Source organism: Ambystoma mexicanum, chromosome 11 (assembly GCF_040938575.1).
Source record: "Ambystoma mexicanum isolate Mex_15411 chromosome 11, UKY_AmexF1_1, whole genome shotgun sequence".
In the NCBI taxonomy this organism is placed as follows: Eukaryota; Metazoa; Chordata; class Amphibia; order Caudata; family Ambystomatidae; genus Ambystoma; species Ambystoma mexicanum.
Window position 1 is genome coordinate 1,107,003,871 of NC_090934.1, and position 21,727 is coordinate 1,107,025,597.

The window sequence follows — 21,727 nt, forward strand, 5'->3', positions numbered from 1 at the left end:
CTCTGCGAAATGAATTTACCATTACCTTTCTTTCTCCCCTCTTGGTTCTGTGACCAAATATTCTAGAATCCGATTTTCCCCATTGTGTTCCCACTCCCTGCCACTGCTTTCCATTCAAAGAAATCAAGCCAAATTGATGTTTGGAGGGTTATGGTTGCTGGGAGAACGCTTAAAAAATCTATCATCACTGTGTTGAACGGTTCTTTTCTTCTGTCTTGGTGGGCGATTTAAAATAAATTGATAGTGATAACATCTCTATGTCAGTGCCTTTACAGAAGCTATTTTGTTTTGTGTTGCCACAACACTGGTGGCTGATGTAATGTCATTGTGATTTTTGACTAAATAAATAAATTAATAAACACTTTTTAATACACCCCACCTGGTTCCTAGTCCATTGTGGCACCAGGTATTTGTTGAGGTTGTGTGCGAGACGGGTTGGAGGCCTTACCATAGTGAACTCTTCATTAATAAAATCCATAGCATTTTTATTGTGCGCTACATTCATTGTGGGTAAAGGGCTCCCGGATTTGCGTGTAACCATATAATAAATTGTGACAATTTCTCGTGCTCGTTTTTATGCCTTTGCATATATTTCCCCTAAGTGTCCTAATGGAAGATTTGAAATATGAATGTGGTTGTCATAATTTAAGTCTATGCAAAAATATGTTTGAGACAAAAGTGAATAAAAAGTATTGTTAAAAAATAAAATATTAAAACATTTGTGAAAATGATTGTCTCCCCACTTGATCTGCAGTGTAAAAAAAGGCTTGCCCGACGAATTCCCCAAGACGCCCTTGCCACATTCCATCTACAACCAATGCTATCTTGAGATCAAACAACCATTGTTACTTTCTCCCATACATCAGGCATAGTTCCTAAAAACCACCATTAATGCCACTTTAACGAAGAAACAATCACTCATCACCACAGCCCCTTCTGATCATCATGTTATTTCACAGAACCGTAAGGTAGAAAATCAAGACCTGCTGGATGACTAGCAAGCATCCTTTTCCCCTGGTTGGGGAACTGAAAATGTAATGGTATCAGTTCTAGATGACATCAGGAGGATGGAAGTGGCACAATAGTATGGCGGTACACCATCTATTGGATGCATCAGAAACTGTGAACATGCCAGATCTATTTGTTGCCTATGGGAAACTGATAACCAATACATAGCCTGGAAGTGATTTGCATCCTTTTTATCTGGATGTAAACATATCGCCATCCTTACTCCCCCCATTAGGTAGCACCTACCTAGATTTGTTGCGAGTGTCGCAGGCCTTTCACCTTTCTCCCCTTAGTGTCATCCTTCATATCTGAACCTATGCACGTCTCCTCCGTGAGCACAAAATCAATGTTTTCATCTTTGTTTATGTTTCCCCTCACCCCCTCTCCAGTTGGGCAGGGGGACTAGGATTTCAAGGGATCCCTGTACAGTCGATGCATAGAGACGGTAGGGCGTGGATGGATAGGAACAGACTGAAGTTCAACAACATAAGATCCAAGATGCCATCCTGTGGCTACAATCGGGTCATGCTTGACGATCTAAGGCAGTGTCTAGTCCCAGTGTCTCAAGCACAGTATCTGGGGACCATGATGCCAGGATGATCTTCAGACTTGGAAAGAAAACACATCAATCCAGCTCTCTGTCATCTCTGTTGGTCCTGGAAGCAGAGTGGATTTGTTTCCAAGTCCTTGCTATTGTCTATATAGCCTACAACAGGCTTTTATACCTTTTTTCATAATCAAGACATGTCAGCATTATTTTGCAAGTCCGAGTTTATGCATGGCAGCTACTGCCCGGATCACGCTTCCCAAGTTTCACCGTACCCAAGCAGGGAGTTAAGTGTTGTGCACACTGGCTGCGCTAGAATGGAGCCAACGCAATTGGTACTATGACAGTTACCAATCCTGTATGGTTCCGAAAGGCATTAAAAATCTTGCTTTACAGTATAACGTAATTTGGTCCGCGCTGTACTAATGACAGTTGGTTCGCGCCACTCCTGTTTAGCGCCACGATACATCTTTGGGATGACCATGCACTCCATAAATGGATAAATCAAAATATCAAATCAAGAGGATTGGTACCTGAGGAAATCTGGTGCTTTGGAAATCATGTTTTCAAAATCAGCAAAGGCTAGTTTTCCATCCCCATCCATATCTGCTTCTTCGATGACTTTTTCACAAACCAAGGTCACTTCCTCTTCGGTCAGCTCCTCCCGTGTCACCTTGTTAAGGGTCTTCTCCAAATCCGACTTGCAAATGTAGTTGTCCGTATTAAAATCTACAAACATATAGGGAGGGAGAGGATCTTACATTGTGTACCTTCTCAAACATCAGTGTTTATAAACGTGAAAGTAATAATTAGTCCTGCTCATTTACTTTGGGTCAAGCTAGCTACTCAGTTGGTGGATTGTCAATGGCAATGTTTTGAACAAAAATGAAAATTCACCAGCGACAAGGTTGTGTATTCTGCCTCACATAGGGAAACCTCTGCCATATCCCATGACCACTAAATGCTTATAAAGTAGTCCGAGCATCTATAATTCTGTAATCCCGCTTTGGATTCCGTTCACCAATAATGTTTACAAAAGCATGTGTTTTGATCGATTGTCAAAGGCTCCGTTTCAGAAAGGTTACGTTGAAACTATCATAGTGGTGCTTAATGGAATATTCAAACATCCTCAATTAATTTCTATGTACACTGTGCAAGATTATGCTACATTACTGGAATTTATATTAGCAACAAATTGCAGTGTGGTCTGACAGATTTCCCAAGACAACATTGCACTCTTTATTATTGGACATTTACAGAAAATCATCGCTCACTTTGGAAAAATATCCCTTTACTTTGTGACACAAAGAGAAGACTGTTTACAACACTTTCCTGTTCCTTAAAATTCATAGCATGATATTAAGCTAATTAGCATCCACACAATCCATTGCTCAGTGGCTTGAACTGTAGGGGAACTTCCAGGGATCGCTTACGGTGGCTCCACGGCATGTATGACTTTTTAGCTAGCATGGCCAATTCTACTCCCAGATTTTGGGTAGAAGGGTTTTTACATGTTTGTTTATGCCATCATAACATCAATGTTTTTTCCTAAACCTGTCCAAATGCTCCAATCATAAAGTTGCTATACTATACCACACTGGTGATCCATACGGAGAGCGAAACACATATGTGGGCTGCCTGCATCTTGAGCGGTATCTGGCTTCGGTCGATAAAGCCAGGCCTTAAAATGTCAACTCGCCACTAGCCATTGGCGAGTATTAATTGAGCCTGGGTAAGAATTAATTACTGTTGTAATGTGAGAAATTGTGAGTGCGAGTGACTATTATTAATGACTGAATAGCAGCTTCAATTTGACAAGTGTACCTCTGAAATCTATGTAAATAAATAGTGCTGCCCTAGAAGACGAGGAATTTCTGGAACTAAAAGCATGCTTTTGAGCTGATTTCCATACCCACAATGCATTGTTCTGTGGCTGCCAACTGGAGTTGAACTTGCAGGGGTGGCTACTGACTAGCACTGTGGCATATCTTGCTTCTTAGCTGAAATGGGCTATCCTACTCTTAGAATTCAGACTGATAAATTATACAACGAAATTTCAAACCAGACAACCACATCCATCATAAAATAAAAGTGGGGCAACACGGTTTAAGAGCAAGTTTAGTATATGTAAATTAAACAACAAATACAATATTTGTTATTAATATAGGCCGAAATCACTGCCAACTGATCACATTCATAATTAAGACTAGTACAAGGTATCGCTGTCCATACAAGGAGCAAGATCCTCTGCCAAGACGGACGCTGGAGCGTGTGACGTCACCATTGTTCATATATATTAAAAATGGAGCCTGCAGGACAAAAGTCGCAGGTGGGGCACCGCACAAGCAAGGATTACCCTTCCCTAATAAGGGGATAAGCACAGTAGGGTAAGCTACGTTCTGAAATATAGGCTTACAGTCATTTAGCCAAACCTTTCCAACTAAGGCCATATAATGTAGAGGGCAACGTGGGCAACCAGTGTAAGCATTATTGTGAGTAGTGGACACATATTACTGCACGTGCTAGCCATTTGTCTGTACTCACTTCTCAAGGACAATACCCATTAGAACACCAACAGTTTTTGCATGAATACATGTAATTAAAACTACACAATATATTTGGAGCAAGATTATTGCAATGCACTACAATGATTGGTAGAATAGGAATGTATGTTTAGGTATCCTTCCTTAGAAAAAAGTACGCATCTTTTTGGGAGCAGGGGATTCATCCCACATATCCGTTTGTGAGAACCTACCAAAATATCAGCGAAGAAATGTTTAAAAGAAATAAGGCGCACATGCATGGGGCTCAACTTAAAACCCATTACACAATAGATCATTTTAAAGCACAAATTACCGCAAGTTTATAGGCACAGTCCTTCACTATATTGCACAACATAAGCACAAAAAAGTGCATGAGAATTTTACACCATAGACACTGACCACCTTATGAGCTAATGAGAAGCACATGTGTGCTATATAATCTCTATATCAACATTCATTGACTGATATTTTTCATAACTCTCTCTCCTTAACAGTCCTCCCTTTGCCAGCCCTATGGTATCCATGTGTCTCTTAAATATACGTATACAATTCCTCATTTTCTTTATGTTTCTCTTTTGATCTTTGTTTATTCTACATATTTTGATGATCATCCATGGACTGACATTCTTTATTTATTATTTTGTATAGTTTAACTGTTTGACACTATTGTTTGTACACTTTAATATGGCAAACGAACAACATTGGTTTTATAACTCTTGTGGTTAATACCATTAGTCCAGTTTTGAAAAAGACCTACGCAAGGTCGAACCACATGTCAACATATGGGCATTTGAGAAAATAAAATGCAATTGCCACTTGTCCTATTTTCTGTTATATTTTATTTTTGAACAAGAGAATGACAGACATTAACAAAGTATCTGGCGCACCACTAGGGTAACCCACTAGTATTTATATAAAGCCTGCCATTGGTTTCCAGACCGCTTGTCATCAAGATGCAACAGAAACACTTCATCTGCCTTTTTTTTGAGACATGCATGGCAATCTTTTAGCACATTTTATATTTGAATGAACATTTCCACAACATTTTTGATGATGGTATAAACACAGAATCCTCGTTAGGAAAGGGCCTGTGGCTTCAGGCAAGCATTGCAGAAAGGCGTGTAAAGATGAGGTAGAGTGAACCCTTAAGTTCCATTCTTGCAAAGCAAACCCGTGCTTTCGATCTTTGGCAGAGTATAAAGCAGCTGCCAAATCTTATAAATTGGCGATTGTGGAAGCAAAGAGAAACTTACACAATTCAAGAATTCAGAATGCCAAATCCAATGTCAGAGAACTTTTGAAAATAGTAAAAGAACAAGAGAACATCTCCCAGCCATTGGCCCCCTATAAAGGATGCAACCTGGTGCCAGGAAATTCAAAATGCAATGCAAAATAAGCTAAAGGGTAGGTCTGACATAGCCCAAGATCTCCAACGCTGAACATCCCGTAGTAGTGGGACGGAGTCTTTTGTTAGATGTTTTTCGATTGCTCAATTTAGTTTTTCCCCCTATTACGGTTGACGATCTGGCAGTGGTGGTGGAGCAGTTGAAGACAACTAGAAGTAAGGGAGATCCCTATTCCTGTATGATAATCAAATCTTGTCCTCCCGTACTGCTGGATGCTGTATGTACATTTGTGAACTCCTCTCTGCAGGAGGGTTCTGTTCCAGCAGATATAGAAAAACAAGCTTGGGCTACTTCCACTTTGAAAAAACCTGCCCTGGATTTGGAGGATCCGCTTAACTATAGGCCCATAACAAAACAAGCCTTTTTTGTTAAAAAATTCTTGATGGTATTGCTTACAGTCAGATCTCGCAACATCTGAACAAGTTGACCATCCTTAATAGTTATCAATCAGGATTCAGACAAGGATTTGGAACCAAGACCATTCTATTGGAGGTGAAATTGAGGCTTTTGGAGCAAATTGATAGGGGTCCATCAATATTTTTAATATCACTAGATCTGTCAGCCGTATTCAATTTTGTCAACCATGCCATTCTGGTTGCCAGAATGGCAGAGGTGGCCAATTTCTCCACATCTGCAGTCAATGGATTAGTTCTTTCTTGGACAACAGAGAAAGTCAGGGTTCTTTGAGGAGGAAGAGGCCTTACCGGTCTTAGTTAATTCTGATGTGCCGCTGGGAGGGTGAACTTCTCCCTGCCTTTATAATATCTTTATGGCTCCTTTTTTGCCCTTTTGGAGCAGGAGCGGGCTATGGTTTCCAACTATGCAGACACTCTGTGTGTCGTCCCTATGATTGGTATTCACTCACAGGATGAAGAGGAACTTAATAGAGTTTATACATTGGTAGAGAACTGGACGTTAGCTAACAACCTTGTCATAAATAGAGAAAAACAGAGCTGATGATCGTGGGTACTCCATCGATGTCGGTGAAGCTGGACCCCCTCCTACAGTAGCTTTCTATTGGGGGAAGTAAAAGTAACCCTGCAGGCGAAAGTTAAAATTCTAGGAGTGGTTTTTGACCAGCTGCTGACCATGAAGGCTCATGGGGGTAGTCTTGTTTCGTCAGCAGTCTACTACGCTAAGTTGCTGGTGCATCGCAGACCTTTTATATCCCAGGACAATGCTGAAACTACTGCAAGAGCAATTATCGGTGCAAAGATAGATTATTGTAGTATTTCGGTTGGACTTTGTAAAGCGGATACCAATTGACTCCAAGTTGTTTAAAATGGTGCGGTTAGAGTGGTCATTGTACTATTACCCCATGACTATGTCTCGGCAGCCAGATGTTATCTGCATTGGCTTCCTGTGGAGGCGTGAGCCCGGTTCAAACTCCTGGCTATCACCTTCAAATGTAGACTGGGCCTTATGCCTTCGTATTTTCAGGACGTTATCACTAATAAGATTAACAGCAGAACCTTAGGTCTAGTAATCAGAATTATCCGATTCCTCCCAGATGTAGATCCAAGAAGGTAGGAAATGGAGCCTTCTTTTCTGCAGCCCCTAAGGATTGGAATCTGCTCCCCCCTGAGTTGCGTGGCCAGGTCACCTTGACCTTTTTAAGAAAAAAATTGAAAACATGGTCGTTGTCTTAAATCTCAGACACAGCTTTGACTTATGCTCTTTGACTATGACTGTTTCTCAGACTTCCCATGTTATTGTGTTTTGTGTTCTGTCTGCGCCCTAACGCCCATGGGTCCATGGTTGCGCTAAAGTAATGTGCATGATGCACGCTTGCATATCTTTGGGGTGACTTTTGGGAGTACCATTGTGACTACTAATATTACAATATGGCGAGTTCATGGCAGGCATGGATCTCTGAAAGCCCAATAGTCCTGCAGCACCTTTTTATCTTTCAAACACCATCAAGAATGTGCAAGGTCTGTTGGGTTTCATTTTGGCATCACCCATGCACTAAACTGATCATTAGGACTGTACCAAAAGGCATATTTAGAATAGGGCTGAAAAGGACTATGAAATGAATTGAAGCACTCTTAAATGTGTTTCCAGGTTTCATTCATTTCCCTTAATTTTCACCGTTAAAGCCTGTTTTTGAAAACTTAAAAGCCACACATCTTAAAAAATGAAAATAAAAGAAGAGGCCGGATGAACCAAAGCATGAAAGGGACTTTGGAAATTCCCAGTGCGAATTTCTGTGGTGGCAATGAAAGCTCTTGCAAGTCCTACTGGAGCGGAAGCGGAAAGAGGCCATTCCCTTCTTCCTTGAGACTCGCAAGAAAAATGTACTGAGCGAATGGGTTTACAACTTACTGGTTGCTGCCTGCCGATGGCAAATAGTCCCCCTTCGCATCCTGGAAGCCTTGCGTTGAGGACCACTTGGACTGCGCATGGAGCAGTGCGGTCATCGTGCAGTGCGCCACAAACGTCCTGCTCACAACGAAGCACTTAGTTATGCATTCGTGTGACCGACCGTCAGTCGCGAAGCAAGCAGGAGTGCATATTCAAGTGCAGTAATGGGGGTCTGCTGTCTCTTTCAAGCTTCAATATCTATTTGCTCCGGTCTATAACGAGGAACGCGCGCAAAAATAACCCATATTATAGCGAAGGAGCTCCTTATGGAGTATAGGCCTTTTGGCTTGTGTAGAACGTGCCTTCCTGCTCATTGGCAAGGGACGGCTCAATTGCAGTGCTGCACGCAGGCCAACATGCACATCTGGCAAAAGATGTCGGGCTCTACGTCACTCTCTACTCTCACTCCTTACCCCTTAAAGCACGCTGGCATATAGATGAAAAGAAATATTTCTAAACACAGGTCCCTCACGGGCCAATAACGTCCCAGTGTTATGATAGGTTATTTATAACGCGCTTAATACCCAGAGGTTTCTAAGCGCGGACCCGGGGGATCTAACCTGTGTTGCGACATGTGGTCTTGCTTCTAAGGCCAGCACGTTGCCCCTGAGCTACACCTATCCTATCCTCCTTTGTGAATCACAAAGCCTGATAAATGACCAACTATTCCAAGTCTTTCTATTCTTCTGTATTCCAGCACATCTATGCTTTCCCCACCATATCAAAAAATGCAGACCTCCATCTGAAATGTGAGTGACAGCCTCAGCCCCATGGGATTCTAAAAGGCACTCCCATTTTCGTAGTATCATTTTGCCTAATTTCCAGTTCACCAGCACTGGCCACTCCTACTCTTCACCACACAAGAGTATGCCTGGCCCGCCAGCTCTTCCTTTACATCTCTCCACTTTCTTCCCACCCCAGCACATCAGTAGAGATCCTCTCACCTGCTGCTGTTTTCCCTCAGGCAGGTTGACTGGCCTGTATAGAAATTGGTGACCTTGCCAAAAGGTCAAACGGGGCAATATTAGTCACGGATCGCTCTGCCCAAAATGTAGCTGAATTTTCAACAGCCCTAGCGGTCTCGGAAAGCCCCTCTTGAACTGCGCCACAGATTCAGGATCTCTTACTATGTCCCACAGAGACAGAATTCTCAAATCCATTACTCCTCCCTGACATATTGACCTTCACTATGACTTGTAAAGCTCTCTATTGCTTCGCGAAGCTAGTCAGTAAACACCATAACAATAGCTTTCCGACAGGGAAATTGGAGTGAGATTTCCCAATATTAAGTTTTTCTCAGAGGGGGATATTGAGAAAGGTCGGTCACCTGATGCTCTGGCTGACATGCTAATGGTTTTACATCAGGCTTATCGGCCTCGGTCAACCAGTTGGTTGTCAAATCTTCCAGTTTCCCCCATATTTCTGCTCCACAGTAACAGAGTCCTCTCCATCCTTCTCAACACACAAAGGCAAAGACTTTAGTCCGATATTCTAGCAAGAGAGGTGTCAGCAAATGTCTGTTTACTTTAGTTGCCACAGTTGTTAGGAATCTGATGGCATCCTCACTCCTTTTCCTAAAGCAGCCTCCACCTAGGTGGCCAAGGAAAGGCCGAAGCTGCCAGATCCTGACCCTGGGGGTGGATTTGCGAGGGAGGACTACCTGAGGGGAGGTGATCTGGGGAGAGGAGATGGGGTGCCTGAAAATGAGACACGGTATTCCCCCTTTCCCTTCCATGATGTCCCTTCCGTTCCACAAGCCTTCATGGGCTATTTTAAGTCCCTTCTCTGTTTTCTCATTGACAACCATAGGCGTACACACACCACTTTGGTACTGGGAAGAAGACAAAACACCACTTTGGCACAGAGACAAAGAAGAGGGATACCAAGTGCCAGGATCGTGATAATCAGCAAATGAGTGGAGATCGGCATCACCCGAGAAAGAATGGGCGGTATAACAATCCTTCTCAGGTGTAGATTAAGGAGAAGGGGAATGAGCAGGAGAAGCAGTTCGAAGCAGGGCTGGAGAGGCAAGGGTACGCCGGAACCATCGCAGGTCCTGAGAGGGTCTATACCTCTCTTTGTTACCCTTACAGAACTTGTGCAGTGAATGCAGCCGAGTTGTCCCTGTGTGCCAGATAGCAACAGGGATGTCAGATGGCTCCCATCCAGCGTGGCAAAAGCAACAGTGACTCAAGCAAGGTTGGGTGCCTGGTCGGGAGGAGCTGCACATAGCTGGGTTCTACACACCCAGCAGAACACAGGGAAACAACTTACCCAGTGAGTTTGAGGCAAGTGAGTGACAACCAGGCACTACGATGTCCGCGTGCGCAGCGCAGATCCTTTCACTTGCATGAGAGTGAACGAAGTGCAGACAAATCTTATGAATTTTGAACTGTTAAAACCCAGTGCAAGCATTGCCAAGGGCCAAGAGAGAGCAAGTATTGCCAGGTTTTCCTCTAGCCAGAAGAACTGTTTTGTTGTGTTTGACATTGATGAACTGTTGGGAAATCTGGTAGGAGAACACCAGTTTCCAAGTGAAGGACCCTTTGCTTTATGAACGTTTTAAGAGCTTTGCCAGACAAGAGGTGCTTTGTACCCTCTGCCTGTCAGTTGGAAGTGTTGCGAGAACCTTTTTGAGAACTTTGCTAGACAAGAGGGGCTGGGACGCTCCCCCTGATTGTCAGTTTAAAGTATTGTGGGAACTTTTGAGAACTGTCTTGAGAAAAGTAAAGAACCGTTCATTGGACAAAAGTGTCTGGGACGCACCCCCTATTTGTCATTTTGAAGTGCCTGAAAGCTTGGGGAAGGGAATCTAGTTCATCCACAATCATTGCCTTTCTGATGGGTTGTATTCGGATTGCAAGATGGGCAGACTAGAAAATAATTGACACAGAATAGCATTTCCCCCGCAGCCTGACCTCTATTACCCACGAGAAGCCGATGTTTGGCACAACTACTAATAGGTTATGTTTTAGTAGAATGCTTGCTACCACAGTGTTTGCTGCTTCAGGATACTGGGGCTACTTACCATCTTCCAAGTTAAGGGTACACCATGGATAGACCCCAAAATAATGAAAAATTGACGTACTCCATCGGAGTCTTGAATTGGTGACCTGCAGTGTGAACACAAATGTCAGAAGCAAGCACTTTACAATGAGCCATCTGCTCTGCAGGAGAACATGAGGCGTGTACGTGTGGCTGGCTGGTGACAAGCCATTTCTTTACAAGCATGACTGGAGGAGTGAGGGTTCTGTAGAAAGTAAGCATTGCAGTTATGCTAATAAAGCATAATTGCAGTGTTTTGTCTCTGCGGTGGCAGTCCTGAGCTTAATGGGAAAACGAGGGGGAACTGATCACATACAGCCCTAAATCTGCAAAGAGCCCAGTCAGTTTTATGGCCGCCATGCCCATACATATCCAAATACAAACTAGAACTGTGAGCCATTAGAGAACATTCCTCATATGCAATTACTGAAAATCGAACTAGTATTTTTTTTTCTGGTGTGAAAGCACTAACCTACATATTAAATATTGTCAGTAATAGCAGAATTGCTATTATATGCCACTAGGGTGGTCTCTTAGCTTCGTGCATAAGGTGAGGTAAATCAGTGCCAGGGGACAGTTACTGTTGAAAGAGCCACTTGTTCATTGCCCTGCTGAAGGCAGCATGGTCTGGAAGGGTCTGAATCCAAGAAGTGATGCAGTCCAGAGTTAGGATGTGGGAGCTCTGAAGGTGTGCCCTGTAGAGCGTGACCTACTGAAGTGACAGAAGGTGTGATGTGTGTCCAAGGGTAAGTGTAAGCAACTCATGGTGGAAACAGTAAAGACAGCCACAAGTGATCACAGCTCAAGGGTGTTTATTAATCTGCAAGTGCAGGGTGGAAAAACACCTACCCTAAACTAAATCTAAAATGGGAGCAATCTACAACCATCAAATAATAAGGCAGTCCTACTAGTGTCTTGTCAAATAAAAAGGGCCTATACTAAAAAACAATATTGGCAAACCTTACCACTAAGTTACAAAATGAGTGTGGGATAATGTTCACCAGAAAAGAAAGAAGTGTTCTCAAAAATGATAAGTCAGGATGGTATAGCTGGGTCTCCCTTCCCTACGTTTTAGGCACTCGACAAGGCAGGACCTCTGAGCACAGCACACTCCTGGGCCTCTTCAGCACGAGGCTCACATTTCCATTCAACGATAGCAGAGCCTTCAGGGGCCAAGTCTCTTTTCTACAAAGTCTCTTGCCTTAGAAGGCCTGCTGGATCAAACAACAAGCAAACAAACAGTTTCTTCGGTGGCTTGCACCTTGGGCAATTGTTCTTCGCCTCTAGGATCTCCCTCTGCCGGGATCGGATGCTTCTTGCAGCGTGGGGCTCCCTCTGCTGGGTTCACTACAGCCTTTTACTTTGAATATCAACACAATGTTCTTGGGTGCATGATGCTTCACCCAGATTCGCAGGCATCCCTAACCGGGTTCATGTTTGCCAATTTCACCGTTCTCTTTGCTTTATCACTTGCAGGATTTACTCGCTAAGCTTTTCCCTTGGCATCCCTCCGTCGGGTTCACATAGCCATCTTTAACACAGTTCATGTATTTCTAATGCAGTCCTTAATTTGCTTGCTCATCCGAAAGCTGGGTTCCCATCTCCTAGCTTTCTCTTGGAAATGGGTCAGACTTATGATTGTACAGAGGATTTTGTGTGACCTCTGTAGGACCACTCTGACCTTAACACTGCCCTCTCCTAGGGCCTTCTGGAACTTGTAGTTTCACCACAAAACAAAGGGGCCAGCCAGAGTCCTTCGAATGAGCACTCCTGTGGCACCTGGCACTCTGCAGCTAACACTTTTCATTGGTTTTCTCAAGCATTCAAAACACAAGTTCTTTGTTAACATATAATGTTGCCACTTTCAACCTTAGGCTCAACACAGTTCGGTTTGCTATCAGCTTTCTCCGACTCACCGGCTGTGTTGAACCCACTGGTCTGTTTTGCCTCTGGAGTACCACAGTAGCCAGCGTACTTCCGTACCTGTTTTATCCATGCGGGAGGCCCCCGTGCACCATTGACATCTGTCATACCAAACGCCAACTGTATTCCCCGGTCCTGTAAGTCCTTTATCTGAGGCTTCGCAGTTCTGAGTGAAAAAGGGCAAGGGCAACTCCCTGTTCGACGTCCTTTCAGGTCTCGCCGCTTTTCTCCTCCTCTTGAACTGCTGGTCTGGAATAGCTGTCCACTTGTGCGTTTGGCCTTGCTCGTAGTGTGCTCACGTGCTCAGCCTTTTATCCCTGTGGGGAAGGTAAGGGCCGTCAGCTGGGCGTGTTTTCTGTCAATTGCCTAACTCTGCCTGACCCTTGTATTGGGACATGTCAGGTAAACTGCTCTGGTGTTAGTCCGTTGTCTTTCTCTGTGTAAGAAAGTGATTTCATGTCGGAAAAGGGGGTTAGGGGTAGAGTTTTTAAATATCCTACAGGGTTCGATGGGGAAAAGGTGTTACAGGGATTGGGGTACCGCATCTCACCCGTCGGTGTCCCACCTCCACTGCCCGAAGAACCCCCCCATCCAGGTGATCCGCCCCCACTGGTCCACCCCGAGGAACTGGATCCAATAGCGATGGCCGTGTCCTGGGCGCCTGGATGACAGATTCCAGGGGCCTAGTAAGTGAAAAACCTTTGGGTTTCTCACATAAGCGACAGGATCGCAGTGGTAATGCTGGAGTTTGTAGGTGATAAGTGGCACAAGATTAGGAAGACTGCACATTATGCAGACGTATTTAAATGTAATGGGTTTGGCAATTGGTAGCAAGTGGAGGATGGAGGGGATGGGGGCGCTGTGATGTGTTGTAATAATCAGACAACCTACTACGTTATGGACTTTAAGTGCCCTGACAAGTAAAGATGGAAAGTGTAGGCCGGGAGGATAGCTCGGGGGCAACGTGCTTGTCTTAGAAGCAAGACAAGGCATAGCAACACAGGTTCGAAGCCCGGGCTTGCGCTTAGAAACCAGTCGGTATTAAGAACGTTATAAAAGAACAATTCATTAATTAGGCAAGCTCCATTTATTTAGCACAGCCTTGAGATGAAAGTGTTTGTGCAGGAACATCAAGTAGAGGAGTATTTTCTTGAGGGAGCAGACTGCCTGGAAGGTCTGGGGTGGGGGTTGTAATTGGTTAATATTGAGTCAGATGCAAAAGCTTTTGATTGATGGTGATGGCAACAGGAGAAGTCCAAACAATAAAGAAAAGATGGATAAAAACCTATATTCGGGATCGTAGGTTGCGACTAGAATATGTTTTATTACTGCTGAATTTAAAGCAATTGCGACACAACTAGTTAAGAATGTGGACATGCAACGGTAGAAACTGATAAAAGCGGAGTACAGTTCTTATTACATTATAGTAGGAATTGTGAGCGCCTGCAGATTGGAATAGAAAAGTATGAATGAGGAAATGAGTGAGGCTATCAGTGAAGAAAATAAGAAGGCTGTAACAGATTTCACAAGTTAAAAGAGGTGCCTTTCAGTAGAAAGAGAGCTGTAAGTGGTGACATGACATCTGTAAGAAATGAATCAAGCAATCCAGAAAAGGTCGGATTTTGGGTTCGCAACTATCAAACAAGAAATCGTGTTAGCTCGTTCAGACCCTCTTACCAACTGAATACCCACTATGAAAATAGCTAGATGCATTGGGAAGGCAAGTGGGTCAGGTCCATCTGGGCAGGAGAGGAGCAGGCGTCTTCCCTCAGGCTTGTGGCGTAAAGGAAGTACAGCCTGGAACGAATAGCTGTGCAGAGAAAAGCTAGTGAGGCTGAAAGAGAGAGAACAGTAATCAATATCCAGAGCATGCCCCACTACCCAGGTGCTCAGGCTTTCCCGCCGATTCCTAATCTCACCAAGGTGGGCAGTTCGGCGGGTGGACAACACTGGCAGAGGGATTCTAGATACGAGCAGGCAGGACGTGGCAAAAATGTGAAGACTTGATCGTAGAGAACATGCACGTGTCATTAAGACTAGCAGCAGCTGACAAGGTCTTTCGTTGGGATCATGGCAGCTGACCAGACACCAATGACAATGCTAGGTGAAGGGTACATGTGCAGAGAAACTTTAGAGGTTTCCTCTTGTGGTACCCCAAATGAGTATTCTGCTTAGGAACCTGAGCGGATTCTTGACACGTGGTGGTCGACAGTGGTGGATGCTGGAGACCAGATCAGGAACATGAGGGCACTGACTCCACCCTCTCTTGAAACCTTGCACAGGTCATCTATGATCAAGACGGATTCAGTTTTGTCTAGAGGTCATTAAAGTAGGATTTACGGACACAGCCGATTCCAGGTGCTTGGCAAGGAAGGGGTTAATGATTGGGCAGTAGGTTTTTGGAATCGGGGGATACTAGGATGGCTTTTTTGGAAGAGATGGGATCACAGCCGGCTTGAAGAAAGTGGAAACATTTCTTGAAGCATGGAGAAGGAGTTGCATCCGGCTAGGAGAGAGTGTTGCAATCTCTCAAGAGTATCTTTGAAGAGTATCGGATACAGAATGCTGTATCCCCAATTTCTACTGGGGTCCATCAGTCTAACTGGAACAATGAAGCAAATAATAATGTTGTGCATGTAGTTCTGGAAATTCAAACGATTCAAAAAATACAGAGAACATTTGACTAAAAAGTATACTTTTAGTTCAAAAATTAAGATGGCTACTTCATAGTAAGAATGTATTAGTATTCGAGTAGATATTGTTTTGATGAGAGAACACAAAATATTGAAGTGAATTTCAGAATAATGGAAGGAATTAGGCCTTGGGAAAACACAGCACCCAGAACAAGTTTCATGAAACTCCTCAGCTTTCAGCACAAAATTGCTATCCTGAGGGCCTACAGAGCATGTGCAGAAGTTAAATGGACTAGAGCCACAATCAGGTTCTCAAACTATTTTTCGGCAGAGGTGGTCAACCACAGGAGAGGATTCAACAAGGTATTTGAAGCTCTCAGGAGGTAATCTCTATGCTTCTACATGTGGTACCAAGCTGTTTTCAATATTAACTACCAGCAGAAATGGCACAGGCTGGAGGACTCCAGCGGATCAGTGTTAAATTTGAACAATCACTCTGTCGTGAAAAAATGTTGTACAAAACCTCCAAGTCACCTACAAATTAAGAACAAACAGGTCTCTTGCCTGAGGTAGCTTTTCCCCGTATGGCCAACGTACAGCAGCGACTACCTGATCCTGGGTGTGGCTATGCGAGGGAGGATCACACGAGGGGAGGCGACCCTTAGGGGGAGTGACAGGAATCACCAAATGAGACATGGTATCCCTCTGTCCCTTTTAGGGATATCCCCTCTATTCCTCGTGCCTTGATGGCATATTGTGATAATCCCGTTCAACAACCTGTAAAGCCTGCTGACAGTATCCTTCAATATTCTATGGGAACCTGAATTGCAAAGACCGAGACGAGAATGAGGACTACCCAAATGAAGATTACTAGGCTGAACCAGAAGGAGCAGTCTAGTGCTTGGAGGAAGCCGAGTGGCTCTGAGAAACTCCCTTCCTTGAAGCGGGAGTGCAAAGATGGAAGAGTTGATAGAAGCGGAGAGACCTGACTGGCTAACCGCTGCCAGGGAAGCCAAGATTTCATGTAGACAGGTGAGAATGGAGACGCAGGAGAACCATGGAGAAGACTTCCCAACTTGGGATGGGAATCCAGAAAGTGGCAAGCAAGGCAGAGTAGGGGCACAAAGAGAAGGAGGTGGCATCTGGTCTGAAGATGCTTTCCCACAGGCAAGAGAGATGCCAAAGAAGGAGCTTTGTGACGGCAGGGGAAGCCACAGCGACGTGCAGTCTGCCACCAGCCGCAGATACATGCTGCCTGGAGGGGGGTAAGAGAGAAAGAGAGAAAGAGAGAAAGAGAGAAAGAGAGAAAGAGAGAAAGAGAGAAAGAGAGAAAGAGAGAAAGAGAGAGAGCCCCAAACGGGGGCAGAGAGGTCAAGGGAAATGTGAACCCACAGTGGAAGTTCGGGCCACGGGAGAGCTGGAGAAGGCATTCCCTAATTGAAATGGGAGGCAAATGTCCTACAGCATACATTACGGACTGATTTTCATAGTCCTAGTATTTGGGAAGATACAAACACACCAATGATAAGAAGTAACTTGGGGAAGACTCATGCCCCCTTTTTACTGAATGTGAAAGATTTCAACAAAGTCCTGAATTGCATATCTGGAATTCTCTCCCATAAGGAACTGCGCAAGAGAAACTCATAGGAGAGTATACCAGGTGCTTTGCGAGTCTGGGACCTGCACCCAATTTGAAGATTCATACCCTTAGGATTTAGAATTTTATTAAATGTGGAAAGGAACTAGGGTTAGGTGCCATTTCCCCTAAACCGAATTGCAACACCAAGAGCAAGGGGTTATCCTCATGAGCTACAAAGAACTTGGTTATTATTTTCACCTTTTTGTTTTGGTGAAGAGAAACCTGGGGAAGGGAGTCATTCACTGGAACTGTGAATATTATCCATTTGAAACTTGTGTTTGATTTATACCTTTTTGTGGAATCTGAACATTTGTGCACTTTTCAAGCCAAGGGCAATGCCCTTAACCCCTTATAATTAGTTTAGAATGTGAGGGCTAGGGTAGTGTAGGTTTTCAGACATAGGAAATGTTTGCTTTGGACATCTTGACACAAGATAGACCCTTAGTTTTTGGTTGAGGTAGGGAGTGGCTCCTAGATTAGGGACAGTGAGGCATTTTCCAGCTGTTATCAGTTAATAAAAATAAATACCAACCACCTCTGTGTTTGCATCTCATTCCTGGTTCTTCACATTAAACTCTAAGAAGCACAAAGTAGCTCCTAATCCAGACAAAGGAATCCCATTAAATCATGGAGCTCCGAAAATCAGATGAGATGCATCAATTCAACTGATTCAATCTTTACCAGCACTAACCTTAATGCTAAGAGGGTATCGGCTATGACACCTTCTAGGGGGTGAACACGTGCCAACTAGAAATGTGTTATAAATGATAATCTCGTATCTCTGGTCCAGTTGGGCTTTTGTAAGGGAATAAGTACACATCATGGCTGCGACCCTCGTTCCCCAGCCGCAGACCACAATGTAGCACAAATCCTGCACCGCCGACCCCGACTTCAAGCCCTCCTGATTGGCCCACACACCAGATTAACAATCCCAGTAAATGGAGCAGCACTTCCAAAAGGCCATCTCTTAAGGCTGGTGCTCCCTGTTTGGGTACACATCACAGCCACGCAAGAGGAGAGAAGCAGCCCTCAGAAGAGCACCAGAATTCACCAGCCAGCTGCCTGCAGCGTCCACGCTTTCATGGGCAGCCCAGCTGGGTGGAGCACTCTTTCCCTTCAATCATGTCGGCCACCGGGACCCTCGTACCCAGCCGTCAACCACACCAAGCATTACAAACACTGCACCACCTACACTGATTTCAAGCCCTCCGTGTTGGCCCACACACCGGATTAACAAGGCTGTGACTGGAGTGGACAGGCAGAGCCAGCCCTCTCTAAAGGCCGGTGTTCCCTGTAGGGGCGTACCCGGCATCCAGGTGCAGACATCTTCTTGCGCATCTCTCACCAACTCCAGTGCCCATCCTCTGGCTACCAGCTCTACTGTCCTCACCCAATGACCCACCAGCTCAGAGGCCAAGTCGGTTACTCATTGTTCATGAGCAAGCCGCAGCTTCCCTTATGCATCGGAAAGCCACCACCCAGCCCAAGCTAAGACCTCTTCTGCATCTATATCTTACTACCCAGCACCACATGTTTCAAAACCATGCAAAAGACCCAGACCATATCCCATCGTTGCCAGGATTATCTGACCGCCCCGGAACCCCAACCCTCTCTCTCCACAAACCACCACACATTAGCAGCGTACACTGTCACATCATCACTGGTACCACCCCATTCAACAGTATACCAACCCACCCTTCCTCCCCAATACCACCCCCATCCTCCCACCACTCTCCTATATTACACATCTCTCATGCCCCATTTACACTGCACCACTACCCCAACCCAACCACCTTCCTACCTAAACTCCATGACTTCAATAACTTCAGCACCACCACTGCCCATTCTCCACAACGCACACTATCTCACTATCGCTCCACCATGCAGAGACTGACCCACCCAAAGACCCGAACTACATCTCTGGACAAATCCCACTTCTCCTCACCCATCACAAGCCCCCTCTGAAGTCTCATACTTTCAAATTGCACTCTCCCCCCCACAACACCTATTCACTCACACATGATCTCTTGACAGTCCTTCACCAGCCACCACACAAACCACAATCCTAAGAAGATAGTGCAGTTAAAATACAGCCTCCTCATTGCTCGGTCCCTCCGAGTCCATGCCACACTCATACACAACCTCATCTGAGAACATCAACTAGACATCCTTGCCATCACAGAATCCTTGCTCCATAATATAGCAGGCCCAGCTCTCACACTAGTGAAGGTGGGCACCCAAACACGTGTCCTCACTGCAAAAGTAAAAATAACACTCCCTGTCAGGAAATGACACCAAGAGATAAGTTGCAGGAATAACAAACTTTATTTAAAATAAAGTATGCAAGCAAAGAACTCTGCTGCCCAAGAGCGCTCTGCCAAAAAAAACACAGGCAGCACATTATAAGAAACAATTTCGTCATCAAGGAAATCATTATGTATGGTATGAAATCACAGTGCAGATTAGATGGGCCATAGGCACAGCCTGCTCTATAGGGGACGCCAGGCTGCAATTGGCCGCTGCTTCCCAGTCGATCTGGTGGCACGTGGGTCAGCTGGCCATATCTCTGTGGTGAAGGTCAGGACAAACGTGACACATATATAAGTGTCTAAACTAAACAACAGGAATTGATAATATGAGAATAATGGTGAGCATAACAGCCTTGCATGAATAGGGGTACTTAGGGAAAATGGGTCAATATGGGATACATTACTCACCGTAATCGTATTTCTGATGTTTGTATCTGCTTAGATGCACATGCTGTGCATAGGCTGACATCTAGCAGAAGCTGCAGAGTATTACAGTTAAAGTTTTCGAAATTCCAAAAGGGACGTTGACAGGGCATGCCAGTAATACTAGCCCTAGTGTGATGTCCACTGTACCCATAGTCCGTTATGGGTCGAGGTCCCTCAGATTGTTTTATTTCTGACATGAGGTAGCATGTAGTGGGAGTACAGGTGTATCCAAGCAGATATGTATCAGACAAGCTCCTAAAGAGTCCATGCACCTTCTCTCCAAGGGGAAGAAGGGTGGGCGCATGTGAATCTAAGCTGATACAAGCTTCAGAAATACGATTACAGTGAGTAATGTATCCCTTCTGAGGCTTGTGAAATCTGCTTAGATCACATGCTGTGCATAAATTAGCAAGCAGTGCTAGGAGAAGGTGGTGGGTTGTGATAAGGTTCATTGGCAAACAGATGTTTTAGAACCGCATGTCCCACCTGTGTATCTGCTATGGAATGTGTGACAATTAAGTAGTGCTGAATGAAAGTGTGTATTGAGATCAATGTAGCTGCTTTGCAAATGATGTGTAAGGGGACAATTGCAATAAAAGCCAGAGTAGCTCCTGTTCTCCTTGTGGAGGGAGCTCTTGGCGTGAAAGGCAGAGTTTTGTTTGACAGAGAATAGCACAGTTGTATGCATCTGACTATCAATCTGGAGATGGCATTTTTGGAAATGCAGTCTCCTTCTCTGCCTGGGGCGACAGAGACAAACAGTTGGTCTGTTTTTCTTAACGGTCTGGTCTTGTTTCCATAGTAAAGGACCGCCCTCCTTACATCTAGTGTGTGGAGTTTTACCTCAGATGAGCTCTTTGGGTTCTGGAAGAAAGCCGGTAGCTCAATGGACTGGTTCACATGAAATTTAGAGATGTACTTAGGAGAGAACCTAGGATGTGTATGTAAAACCAGTTTGTCTTTGTGTATGACAAAGAAAGGATCCTGCACTGATAATGCTTGCAATTCACCAACTCTTCTTATGGAAGTAATAGCCACTAAGAAGGCAGTCTTGTAAGTAAGGTGTTTAAAACTTGACTTGTGCATCGGCTCGAACAGTGGGTGGGGGGGGGGGGCATGAGCTTTGCGAGTACTACATTGAGATCCCATCCTTGAAGTGGGTTTGAAATTGGAGGGTAGAGTCTCTTTACTCCCTCCATGAAAGCTTTGATGACCGGCACCTTCCACCACAATACTTTATAGTGAGAGGTAGTGTAAGCCAATAATTCTGAATCTAGCAAGTGGAGCATATCATTTAGAATGTGGGATGGGGTAAATTCTAAGGGGTTTATGGCTCGAGACTGGCACCAAATTACAAATCTTCTCCACTTGCCGAAATACCAGTGTCTAGTGTTGGGCTTTCATGTCTCTTTCAGGATAGCCATACACCTCTGTGGTAGGTTAAGATGTCCGAACTCTATGACTTCAGGAGGCACGCTGCCAAATTCATCGAGTGAGGTTGAGGGTGCACTGTTAATCCCCTGTGTTGAGTGAGTAAGTTGGTCTGGCACAGGAGTTTGATGGGATCGCACATTGTCAGTTTGCGAACATGTGCATGGCTGTCTTGCCCACAGAGGAGCAACTAGGATGAGCGTCACTTGTTCCTTGTGAATCTTTTTCACCATCTTGTTCATAAGGGGAGTTGGGGGAGAGGAGGGGGGAGCATAAGCAAATCTCCCTAACCAGTTCATCCATAGGGCGTTCCCCTTCGAACCTGGTTGGGGGAACCTGGACACAAAGTTTGGGCATTGTTTGTTTTAGCTTGTAGCGAACAAGTCTAGCGTGGGGGAAACCCCACTGAGAGAAGAGGTAGTCTACGACCCCTGTGTCTAGTTGCCACTCATG

General features: G+C 44.7%; 1 protein-coding gene across 2 annotated transcripts in view; it reads right to left on the reverse strand.

Annotated features, from left to right (window-relative positions):
- Positions 1 to 21,727, reverse strand: part of CIB2 (calcium and integrin binding family member 2) — a 725,063-nt gene that overhangs the window by 130,434 nt on the left and 572,902 nt on the right. For both annotated transcript variants that reach the window (XM_069624410.1, XM_069624411.1), the window contains exon 5: positions 2,089 to 2,284. In XM_069624410.1, the coding sequence (XP_069480511.1) occupies positions 2,089 to 2,284 (196 nt within the window). The remainder of the gene's footprint in view (positions 1 to 2,088; positions 2,285 to 21,727) is intronic.